Source organism: Corapipo altera, unplaced genomic scaffold (genome assembly GCF_003945725.1).
Source record: "Corapipo altera isolate COAL_440 unplaced genomic scaffold, ASM394572v1 349, whole genome shotgun sequence".
NCBI lineage: Eukaryota > Metazoa > Chordata > Aves > Passeriformes > Pipridae > Corapipo > Corapipo altera.
The window spans coordinates 650,911-663,237 of NW_020884997.1; the positions used below are offsets into that span (position 1 = coordinate 650,911).

Below are 12,327 nucleotides of genomic sequence, written 5' to 3' on the forward strand. Positions count from 1 at the left end.
GTGCCCAGGTGGATTCCCCATCCCTGGGCAGATTTAAAAGCCGTGTGGATGTGGCACCTGGGGACATGGGTTAGTGGTGGCCTTGGCAGCGCTGGGGGACAGTTGAACTCGATGGTCTTGGAGGATTTTTCCACACTCCGTGATTCCGTGATTTACTTTGGTGTGGACAGGTGCCGGGTCGGGAGAGCACCAGGGCACCTCTGACTCCTCTGTGCTCCACTCCCGGGGCCGCTGCTGGTGCTGCAGAGCCGGGCAGGCAGGACGGGCTCTCCCCGGGCAGGGTTTGCACCCCGGGCCCGGGCAGCCCCTGCTTCGGCGGCAGCACTGCCGGGGTCACCGCCGCATCCCCTCGGTGCTGCCCGGCCCGGCCCCGAGGGCGCGGTGTCAGCAGCTGCTCAAACCTGTACGAACACCCCAGGAATGGGTTAACGCCGTCCCGTGGGGTTCCCCCAGCGCGGCCCGTGTCTGCCGAGCGGCTGTTTGATCAGATAACGCACTCATTTGATCAGATAACGCGTGTGTTCCCTGTATTTGTCAGGAAACAACGTATTCGATGTATTTGTGGGAAGCAGGGAGGCAGCGTGGGTGTCAGCAGCAGCCTTTGATGCGCGGGGTGAGCAGGAGCCGCTGGCTGCGAGGAGCAGCAGCTCCGACGGGGCCCGCCCGGGCTCTCGGGGGCTTGTCCCCCCCTTAGGGCAGCCGGTACGGATGAGGTGGGAATTCTGGATGGGAGACACTGAAAGGTTAAAGGTTAATGACTCGAACGATCGACCATCAGCCAAAGCACCGGGTGCTTTGCTGGGGCCGTGTTTGCGCCCCCCAGCCAAGGGGAGGAGGAGAGTTTTTGGGTGTGCGCTGGCAAAACCTCTGAACTGCATAACAGCAGCCCAGGGCAGGGGGGTGAGCACCCATCGCCCGAGGGTGACCGCGACAAACCCCCCTTTGTTTAGCGGCAAGCTGCAATTTGAGCCAGATAAAGGAAGAGGTCGATAAGAAGCAGATCCTGCGAGGTGGGATAATGGTTTTTTTGTCATGCCAATGTGCTGGAAGGACCGCGGTGTCCCGGGCCAGCACCGCTGTGGAGCAGCTCCCAGCGCCCCAATTGTGTGCTTCAGTCTGCAGCGTTGGAAACGAAATGTTAAAAAATTCTGAGATGTAGCAGATTTTGTATCTATGATACTTTTAAATTCCCCGTTAATGTTCGGTCTGGTGCTGCTGTGGGGTCCTGCTTGTGGCTGCTGCCCCTCGGGTGGGATGGGAGATGGTTTCTGAGTTGAAAATATCACACAGGGAGGTGTGTGGGGTTTGCACTGTCCTTGGTGTCACTTCACAATTTTCAGACCCCGCTCCCCCAGCTCTCAACCCCCCGATCCCTTCCCCCCTGCTCGGTCACTGAGTCTCTTTGTCCTGCAGAGAGATGCCAAGGGGCAGTACCTGTTCGACCTTCTCTGCCACCACCTGAACCTGCTGGAGAAGGATTACTTCGGCATCCGATTTGTGGACCCCGACAAGCAAAGGGTGAGAGAGAGTCCCTCCTGCCCGGACCGGGGGAGGGGTGTCAGGCTTGTCCTCGCCGCTGAAAACCGTCGGGAAGCAAAGGTCAGAGATAAAATCGGGTTTAGGTGGTGATGAGGGGCTCTTCCCCCTCAGCTCTGCCCTGCCCTGCTGCTGGGACAGGGGTCTGTGGGTGCCCTGACAGGGTCATTCCTTTGCCCATGGGACAGGCCCTCTGAGCACCCTGGGGAGATCCCTGCCCTGCAGGGGAAGGGTCTGGGATGCACCCAGGCTCTGGCAGCAGCCCCAGTGTCCCGGCTCCCGGAGTCCCCGGCAATGGCTGGGATGTGTGAGCCAGAGGGACTCACCCGGCCCTCGGATCCTCGTGTGAGGGCTGGAGGCATCGTGAATTTGCAGAGTGAGACGATGTGATGCTGTTGCAAAGTGAGGAGGGAGATCCCCTGGTAGCAGGTCTGCAGGACCATTTCTAGCACTGATTCACGTGTTAACACCGAGATTAGGCCATTTGACAGCTCTGTGCCGGGGATCCAAACGCTTGAGTGTTGCCTCGGGCGGTGGAGAGTGAGACGTGGGAGTGCAGGAGCTGAGAGCTCGGCAGGACCTGCTCTGCCCCGGCTCCTGGCACGGATCCGTGTCCTGCTGAGCCCCGGGAAGCTGCAGCAGGTCTGGCAGAGGGGCACACAGACCCACGGGCCTAATGAGCTGCATTCCCACACCAAGGCTGTGTGACTGAGTCCTGTCACTTCCTCGGAGTTAGAATGTGTGCAGAGTGAGCTGATCCCCCCCGGCTGTGAATGAGAACCAGTTCGAACACACTCCAGACTCAGCTATTGGTAACAGCCTTGTGTTGTGCTTCCCACTGATCAATATAACAACTAATTCCTGCTCCCAAGGCACCTTCTGCCAAGGTTGTAACAGGGAGCAGCCAATGATGGGCCAGGAGCTGGGCACAGAAGCTTCTCCCTCACTGTGAGACAGGGCCAGTTTGAACCCCCACTCTCTCCTTTTCCTTTCCAGGGACACTCACTGACAGTCAGGTGGCTTTTCTCACCTGGACAGTACCCTCCTCTTCCTTATCCTTCCCACCTTGTGAAGTCCCAGCCATCAGGCTTTAATCACCTTCTTTTTCCTTTCAGCATTGGCTGGAGTTTACCAAATCAGTTGTGAAGCAGATGCGGGGTGAGTGTTATAGGTGTCCCAGACAGACAGTGTGTGCTCCTTCCATCTTAGATATATTTCATTTTCTCCAGCCTGTCCCTTGTGGGGTCAATTCGCAGCCTATCTCCCAGAAAAAGGCTCCCCCAAAAGTTGTTCTGGTGGGTTGAGAGCAGGATCACTCACCACCAGCCCCACTGCAGCCACAGCTGGTCATGACCCCCCAGCACGGGGCACCAGGACAGCAGGGGTGGGGATGAGGAAATGAGATTTGGGAGTGGGGAGAGATTTGGGTGACCAGCAGATAGTGCTGCTGGTGCTTCCCCACAGCTTTATCAGGGACATCTGCACTTCATGGCCACTGCAGTGAGGAATGTCTCCTTGCCTGTCTGCTCCCTCCTTACCACGGGCAGCGGGTGTGTTTGGGGGGAACGGGGCAGGCGGGTGAGACCCCCAGCAGATCTGACCATATGCTCAAGCAGGGTGGTTGAGGATGAAGGGGAAAGCCCTGCCCCTTGGTGACACAGTGTCTGTGTTCTTCTGCAGCCCAGCCCCCCTTCACCATGTGCTTCCGTGTCAAGTTTTACCCCACAGACCCGGCGGCGCTGAAGGAGGAGATCACCAGGTAAGGGCAGGGCAGGGGCACAGGGCCGAGCCTTGTTTTGTAGTCAGGGGAGAGCAATGGCTGTTGAGATTTCCAAACCAACCTGGGCACTTCAGGATACTCCCAGCTGTGGGAGAAAAGCTTGGAAATCCCTATCTGTGCTGAGTCAGCACACGGAGCTGCCATACCTGGTGGGAAGCAGAGGCTGAGGGTGATGAGGACCTGGCACAGGCTGTGGCTGCCCCATCCCTGGAATTGTTCCAGGCCAGGTTGGACGGGGCTTAGAACAACCTGGTCTAGTGGAAGATGTCCCTGCCTGTGGCAGGGGGATAGAATGTAAGGTCCCTTCCAAGCCGAACCATTCCAGGGTTCTATGATTAAACCCCCTGGCTTGGTCTTTGACTGCAGTCAGTTCCAAACCCACATTCCAGGGCAGAGCACTCCAAACATGGCTCTGTCCCTGGAACGCCCATTGCTGCTGCTCACACTCCTGCCACTGTCCTTAGCTCAGGGTGTCCTTATTGTGCTCAGTCTGTGGGGAAGGGTTGGAGTGCCTGCAGTTCCCCTGACAGTCCCTGGGAGCAATGAGCCACATCCCTCTGACGTCAGGAGCTCGGCCGATAACTGCGCTGAGAACCTGACAGTGCTTCTCCCAGTTCTATCTTTAGGGGCTCTTCAGGCTGCTCTTCCTGCCAGGAGGAAGGACATGAGGAGAACTCATGGAGCAATCTCAGCAACTCTGGAAAACAAGCCGTGGCTGTGGATCTCTGGAGCACATCAACCCCAGCCCCTGACTGATGGGGTGGGGAGGGTCGGCTCTGCCTGGGGCAGCTGGGCTGGAGCCTCTGCTGGAGAGCTCTGAGCTGGCATCTTCTGTAAAGGGAGACCTGAGAGCCCCTTGGAGCACCTAAAAGGGCTCCAAGAGAACTGGAGAGGGACTTGGGACAAGGGCCTGGAGGGACAGGACAAGGGGGAAATTGCTTCACACTGATAAGAGTAAAGGGTTAGATAAGAGGGAATCCTTCCCTGTGAGGTGAGGAGGCCCTGGCACAGGTTGCCCAGAAAAGCTGTGGCTGCCCCATCCCTGGACATGTTGGACCAGGCTTGGAGCAAGCTGGGATAGGGGAAGGTGTCCCTGCCCACGGCAGAGAGTGGAACACAGCAAAGAATGTCCTCCCAAAACCTCATCTAACTGTGCCCTCTGTCACCTCCATGGGTCCAAGCTGAGTCCCATGCAGGTGAGTTGTCCCTCCTCGCTACCATTTGAGGTGTGCCTGCAGCTGCAACTGGAGCCTGGGCTTAAAATTCACTTTCCCCTGGACAGAGTCCACTTCAATATCTTGATTTCTCTTTAATATATTTTATCTGTGCAAATTAGTGGTTTATCTCATCGTAAACATGGATTTGAGCAATGAGGCATGACCAAGAGACTGCAGAGTGTGAGTCTGGTTATTTAAATGCATTTCTGAGCGCTCCATTTTGCTCCTTCCCTCTGTGACTCACATTTTATCATCTAAAGGTTTTCCCAAACACCACAGGATTCAGCTCAAACTGTTACTTAGGTTTAAATTTATTTAAATATGTAATTTTCCAACATAGTTTGTCTTTTCACTGAGCATGGAGATAGGGATGGGTGAGCACAGGAGGCAATTCCCCCTGGGTGATACTGTGCCAGTCTCTGGCAAGGACAGAGGAGGGATGGGAGCATGTGCTGAGACCTGAAAGGACACAGAAAGTTTGGGAAGGAGAAAAATCATGTTATGGGGAAGCTGAGCAGACAGGGGAGGATGCAGGACTGGGAAGTGCAGCAGTTGCTGGTGGGCTGTGGACCATGAGATCCCCTTCAGAGCATCATCCTCGGGCACCTCGGATGGGCTGGGGGGTTATAGTTGTGTTCTGGTGCCGTGAAGAAACTCAGAGGGTATCCAGGCTGATGGAGATCTCCACCAGCCCTTGGGCTGGGTGCTGGCCCCAGAGTAGGCATCATGTCCCTATGAGCTGGAATAGGGCTGGGATGTGTGGATTTGAGCCCCAGTCCTGGCCAGAATCTACCCTGGTTCACTCCCAGTAAGTGTCAGGTCTGGTAAACGAACTGCTGGGAGAGAGATGTCAGAGCAAGTGTCTGGAGGCAGATACTCCACATCTAAATTGCCTGTTTGGGGAATTTAAACTTTGCTTAATGAATGGACTCTCCCTCCTGTCCCCAGGTACTTAGTCTTCCTGCAGATCAAAAGGGATCTGTACCACGGGCGGCTGCTGTGCAAGACGTCGGACGCGGCGCTGCTGGCTGCCTACATCCTGCAGGGTAATGCTCTGGGTGTTCATGCTCTGCACGGGTTCCATTATTGCTCTGACAGCAGCTCACTGCACCTGCAATACTGATATTACCCCCCAGTGCTGGGCTGGGCTGGGGGAGGACAAGGATGGGGGCTGGGTCTCCCCTGCATTCCGACCGTGGTGTTCCCCGGGAGCATCCTGTTGGCTCGTCCAGCCTCTGCCCTTCTGCCTGTTTTCCTGCCTGCTCCTGCACCTCGAGGAATTAATACATTTGTGACTGTCTGCTGCCAAGTGATTCCCACATAAGCAGTGGAATTAAGTGGATGCAGTTAATGCCTGACAATGATCCCTCCCAGTGGGAAGCACAGTGGGGTTGGAGCGGCTTTCCCAGGGGACACTGAGCCCTGACTGGGTGCTGCTGGGATGGGGAGTGTGCTTTGGTTGTGTTGCTCTTCCCAACTGGATCTGTCTCCCACCAGCTGAGATTGGGGACTACGACCCGGGGAAGCACCCAGAAGGCTACAGCTCCAAGTTCCAGTTCTTCCCCAAACACTCAGAGAAGCTGGAGAGGAAGATTGCAGAGATCCACAAGTCGGAGCTGAGGTACCAGGGCTGTGGGGTTTGCTGGTGCTCAGAGCACTGTTATCCCTGTTTGGGATTTTCAATCCTTAAAGTGTGTAAACTGCGTCCTTATATGCAGGGGTTGCTGCCCTCTGTCCCCAAACCCCCCTTTGCTCCCTGTGGATGAGATGTCTCTGCTGCAAGTAGGGAATTCATCTCTAAATTTGGTAGATGCTCCTTTTCGGCCCTTCCCAGTGTTACCAGTTCAGTGTGGCTCCTGTGGAAGGAACTGGCAGGAGAGGATGGGCTGGGCTCCAGTGCTGTGCTCCTGTTGATCCCATAACAAATCTAAGAGGAATGAGCCATAGCTGATGCCTCATTGTTAACAGAATCCCAGTAGCTGCCTTTCCTCTCTTCCATGGAATATTCTTTTTTCTCCTGTTTTTTCCTTCTGCAGTGGGCAGACACCAGCTACTTCAGAGCTGAATTTTCTCAGGAAAGCCCAGACTCTGGAGACCTACGGGGTTGACCCACACCCATGCAAGGTAAAACAGTTCCTAAAGCAGTTCCTAAAGCTATTGCTCCACTTGGATTCCCCAAAACCCTCCCAGGGGGTGTCCAGAGAAGCTGTAGGAAAGCATTTTCACATGCAGACAACTGTAAGAGAGGGGTCAATCATCTGCTGCTGAAGGAGGTCATTGGGAGACAGTAACAGGGTCAGTGGGTGAGGAACAACCAGGCATTAACCTGCCAGGGACAGTCCATCCTCTGCTCTGCCCAGCCCATAATCCAGTTTGCTGTTGGAAATGCTCTTTATTGACTGTGGATGTCACTGCCTGTGGCTCTCTGTGCTCCCTGATAATCTCATCACAGGCAGATGGATGTGGGATACAAAGCAGACAGAGAATTCTCCCCTCAGGCCGTGCCTGCACTGGGGTCCCTCAGGGCTTTTCTCTGAATTGTGCCACATGAACACACAATTGCAGTAAACTGGGGGAGTTCCCCGTTTATGGGCTGTTTGTGAGTGCCCCGGGGGTTGCTTTGCTCTGAATTCCCTCTAAACCAGTGCTCTTGCCAGGAGCCACCCATTTCTGACCTTTGCTCTTAAGTCAGGTAGTTGCCTTTCTTTTACCCCGAGAACATTTTTAAATATATTTGAGTTACACTGATTCATGTTCTTACGACAACTGAGGACAAATATACACACTTTTAGGTCTATTAGCAGAATTCAGCCTAATTCATCAAGAGCTGCTGTTAACGTGCTTAAAGGATCCAAAGTGAAATGGAGCTGATTCTGTTCCCTCTTCTGCAATGGATTGTGGAAGAGTTGGGATGAGGGGCTGTTTCCTCCCACCAGGCATTCCTGGTTCAGTGCCCCTTGACTTGGTCCTGTTTGTCTGAAGTTTTCATGGTCTTGCAGTAGTTTCCCCCCAAAAATGCAAACATAGAAAAAGATATTCCCTTCTTAAGCAGGGCTCACTGGAGCTGCTGGTGCCATCCTTGGTAACTGTTCTAGACATCAATCCCTGCATGAATGTTGTGTGTGTGTGTGTGAATAACAGGGGTTCCCTCATTCCTCTGTATCAGATGATGGACAGAACTTCTGGCCTAAGCAAAGAGAATCATGGAATTGTTTGGTTTGGAAAAGCCCTTTGAGACCACTGAGCCCAACCACTCCCCCAGCACTGCCAACCCTCCACTAACCCATGTCCCAGGTGCCACATCCACAGGGTTTTTGAACCTGTGCAGGGTCCTATGCCCCCTTTAGCCCCCCCTCAGCCCCTACCAAGCCTCTGCACCCCCAGGAGGGTACATCACTCTGCTGAGACCCTGCTTCCTTTCCTGAAGGCTTTCCCAGATTTGGGAAAGAGCCAGAGCCCTTTGGGCAACCCAGGGCTTGAACTGTGGCAGGTTTCTGAATCTGGGGTTCACACCCTGCCATGTGCAGGTGTTGGTTGGGGATCAGCTCTCTCTGCCTTTCAGCCCTGACAGGCTGAGGATGGACTTTTGTTCTGAGCATCCCTCAAGAGCCCTCTGGATGCCTGCTGGCCAAAACCAAAACCAGGATGAATCCAGCGGTTGCTGATCAGCCACAACTATTTCACAACATTTCCACAACTGAGTGTCTCTGGTTTTCCCTGCACCCAGTGCAGTCACCGATCACTTCCCTGGAGAGGCCATTGGGATGGGGTTGAAGTGCTGCCTGAACCAGACAGAACTGGTGGCTTTGAACTGGCCTGATGCTGCCCAGGGCACTGGCTGGGCAGGGCTCTGAGGGAGAGAAGTGCAGCCAGGGGTTATCATGTCCTGGGTTAATTACTGCATGTATTAGTAATATAATACAGTGTTTAGGACCTGGGCTTCAATGATCCTTGTGAATCCCTTCCAACTCAGGATATTCTGTGATTCTATGATAATACAACATATAACTATATTAAACTATGTATATTATAGTACTTATATATGGTAAATAAATACTGTATATCTATATAATAACTATATATAGTGACATATAACAGTATAGTTACAATATATATAATAAATAGATATATTAATCGCAACAGTGATAACATACTGTTATGATAATAGCATATATTCTATGTGTCAATGTGATATATAAGTGATAACATGTAACTACAGCGTGGTGCTGGCAGAGCTGGCACACAGGCTGCTGCAGTGCCCCAGCTCCTGGCCGAGGGTGGCTGGTGCTGTGCCAGCTTTGCTGACCAGCAGCACTGACCAGCAGCCACGGTTGCCTTGCAGGACGTGTCGGGGAACGCGGCGTTTCTGGCCTTCACGCCCTTCGGGTTCGTCGTTCTGCAGGGAAACAAGAGGGTTCACTTCATCAAGTGGTGAGTTCCCACCCCAGACTCCAGTTGCTCCGTGGGTGCCCTGTGTCACCCCGGGGTCTCTGAGGGATGTTCGGGTACGTGGGTGACCCCCCCATGGCACCAGGGTTGGGGGGACTTGCCCGGACAGTGCTCAGTGCACCCGGAGCTTTGCTGCCCCTGACTTATTATTTTCTACGTTTGTCTCTGTTAAACTTCACCGTCCCCATGTTGGCCATGTCCCAAATGCCCCCAGCCCCTCTGAGCCTGGTTGTGGTGTTCCCAGGTCACCGTAGCATCTCCAGATTTGGCCAGTGTGTCCCTGGCTCCCCAGGGCTCACCACTGACCCCCAGCTTCACTCTGGGGTGTCCCATATTCCAGCTCCTGGTTTCTGAGCCAGGGCTGGTCTCACCACCCCATCGCACCTTCCAGGATGGAAAACAGGGTCTGGAAGCTGCCCTGATGTCCCAAACACTGGCTCTCACCAGAGTGGTGCCAGGGGCTGGGCTGGGTGGGCTCCAGGCTCTGCACAGCTCCCACCTGCCTGTCCTTGTCCTTCCAGGAATGAGGTGACCAAGATGAAATTCGAAGGGAAGACTTTCTACTTGTATGTGAGTCAGAAGGAGGTGAGTGTTCCCCCTTCCTGTGGGACTTCCTGGGCACAGTGTGGTCATGTCTTCAGGGGGTTCTTCAGGAACTTGGCAGCAGCATCACCCTGGCCTGGCAGGGCAAGGGAACAGGGATGGTGACAGTGACTGCAGCTCCATGACAGTGCCGGGGTCACCTCCCTGCTCCCACTGGTGCCCTGCTCTGGGCATTAGATCCCTCAGCCCCCCTGGGCTGTGCTGTGGCAGAGGCTCTGCCCACCAGTTCCTGGCCATGCCTTCCCACTGGTGCTGCCTTTGGGATTATGGTGGTTATTCATTGCTGTGTCCCACAAAGTCAGCTGGAACACCTCTGGGTGGAGTTGGCTCCCACAGGAGCCATCAGCAGGAGTTTTTTATGAAAGTTGTATTTCTGGCTTTTCCCAAAGGCTGGGAGCAGAGGGGTGGGTGGCAGAACACTGGCACACATCTGCCCATCCCTCATGCCCGGCTCCACACTGGGCTGTTTGCCAGTGCTCCAACACCCCTGTGTCCCAAATAGCTCCAAGGCAAGATCTGTCCATGCCAGTGCCACTCTCCAGCCCTGTCTGCTCCAGTCTCTGTCTGTCCAATGGGCACCACTCCCTGTTCCCCACTCAACTCCCCGTCTTTCTCCTTTAGGAGAAGAAAATTGTCCTCACCTATTTTGCCCCGACACCAGAAGCCTGCAAACACCTCTGGAAGTGTGGGATTGAGAACCAGGCTTTCTACAAGTAAGTGCTGGTTTGGGGGGTGTCCTGCAGCCTCCATGAGTCAGTGCCCACCTCTGGGCTCCATCCAGGTACTGGGATTGGTCACTGCCCATGGGGCACCTTGTCCCAGTGGCCCTGGCAGAGCCACAGTACTGAGGAGGTGCCAGTGGAGCTGTTTGGATTCACCATCCTGCTTATGCCATACTTAACCCAGCCCACTTTGTGCTTGGTAATGAGTTTTATTTTAATCAGCAAGCTGCGAGACAGAGCGTGCGATGCATTCCCACTGGGAATTCTGCAATCAGCAGCTGCAATCAGCAGGTTTCGCTCCTCATTACATGAACATGAAATGAAATTGCAATATTGCTTTACAAATCTCCCTGTGATTAGTCGTGTCAGTGAATTACCACTGGGTTGTGCACCCAGCAGAGTGGACTGTGGGCTCAGCTGAGGTGCTACTGGGCACTCCTGGGGTGAGGGATCAGGTCCCATGGGATGGGAGGGAGATGGGATGGTCCCTCATGGCGGCTTCACCCACCCTGGCAAGTGCCCACCTGCTCAGGGCAGGCATGTCCATCACCCTGCGATGCCCAGGCCATGGTGGGGTTTCAGCCCCCTGGAGAACTTCAGCTGCTGCACGTGGATGTCACTGATGCCCTGTGGGACCCAGTGGGAACTGTGGCCCAAGGCCCTTCCAGCTGCTGGAGACTCCTTGGCAGTGGGTCCATCCCAGACATGCTCCCGCTGCCAGCAAGGACAAACTGTGCTGACAGAGTGCTCACGTCCCTCCAGCCAGTGCCACCCACTGCTGCCTGCCCCTGGGTTCATTCCTGGTGGTATTCCACATCCCCAGGGCTCTGCTCCTGTCACTTGGCCATGTCTGGGGTCATTCCTGGTGGTATTCCACATCTCCAGGGCTCTGCTCCTGTCACTTGACCTCGCTGCCATTGGTGGCAATGCACGGCTCCCCCCTCGGGTGGGTGTGGGGTCAGTCCAGGTCCCAGCACCCTCAGAGTCCCCTGTCCTCGTCACTAGTGGGATGTGTTGGGAACAGAACTGGGCAGAGCTTCGCCAGGACGCAGTGCCAGGGCCATTGCCAGCTCCTGGCTGGCAGTGTGGGATGCTCACACACTCCTGGTGCTGTTGCAGGTTGGAGAAGTCAAGCCAGGTGCGGACGGTGTCCAGCAGCAACCTGTTCTTCAAGGGAAGCCGGTTCCGGTACAGGTGAATATGACAGCAGGGGCAGTTCCTGGAGGTGCTTTGGGGCTGCAGCAGTCAAGGGCCATCTCAGGGTCCTGCAGAGATCCCCCCATTGCAGTGCTGACCCCAGCCAGACCACCACCACTGCTGTCTCTGTGTCACAGCCGCCATCCCCCTCCCCACCCCCAGAGTTGCAGTTTTGGAGGGACGGGAGTGGAGAGGGGAGAGGACAGTGGATTTGGGGTTTGAGAACAACAAGAATTGAAACAAATCACTATGGTTCCTAAATTCCTGGGGAAAGCTGCTGGAGTGAGAGCCTGGGCCTGGGACCTCATACCTCTGCAGCACAAGAGACCCCAGCCCAACCCCAGCTGTGAGGTGCATGATGCCAGAGCCTTCCCTGCTGGTATGGGAGGGCCTGGATGCCTGCTGTGTGTCCCCCAGCTGAGGGGAAGTGATCCCATGGTGTCCGGTATCCGATGCCAGGCCAAGCAACAAAACATGGTGGCAGAGGTGTCAGCTCAGCCTTTCCAGGCTCCTCCATCACCCCTATTCCCAGCAGATATTTCTGCTTTCCCTTGGAGCTGTGGGGAGACCCCCTCCAGGGAGTCGTGTGTGTGGGGAGGGCCCAGGTGGGACACTGGGTGCCGTGGGGGGATGTGGTGGCTCACTGGTACCGTGCTCTTCTCCTCACCTCTGCTGTTCTTGACCCTCCTGCAGCGGCCGCGTCGCCAAGGAGGTGATGGAGTCCAGCGCCAAGATCAAGAGGGAGCCCCCTGAGATTCACCGGTAAGAGCCCGGCAGCAGCTCCCAGGGGTCGGTACCCAGGGTGGGATCTCAGCAGGAGCAC

The 12,327-nt window shown here is 55.2% G+C and overlaps 1 protein-coding gene across 1 annotated transcript in view; it reads left to right on the forward strand.

The window, feature by feature from the left end:
- The window catches only part of FRMD5 (FERM domain containing 5), a 75,045-nt gene that overhangs the window by 56,689 nt on the left and 6,029 nt on the right, over window positions 1–12,327 (forward strand). Inside the window, exons 2-12 of the mRNA XM_027666743.1 lie at window positions 1,414–1,518; window positions 2,652–2,694; window positions 3,217–3,295; window positions 5,482–5,579; window positions 6,031–6,154; window positions 6,570–6,657; window positions 8,876–8,964; window positions 9,504–9,567; window positions 10,207–10,298; window positions 11,427–11,501; window positions 12,198–12,266. Coding sequence (XP_027522544.1) covers window positions 1,414–1,518; window positions 2,652–2,694; window positions 3,217–3,295; window positions 5,482–5,579; window positions 6,031–6,154; window positions 6,570–6,657; window positions 8,876–8,964; window positions 9,504–9,567; window positions 10,207–10,298; window positions 11,427–11,501; window positions 12,198–12,266 — 926 coding nt within the window. The remainder of the gene's footprint in view (window positions 1–1,413; window positions 1,519–2,651; window positions 2,695–3,216; window positions 3,296–5,481; window positions 5,580–6,030; window positions 6,155–6,569; window positions 6,658–8,875; window positions 8,965–9,503; window positions 9,568–10,206; window positions 10,299–11,426; window positions 11,502–12,197; window positions 12,267–12,327) is intronic.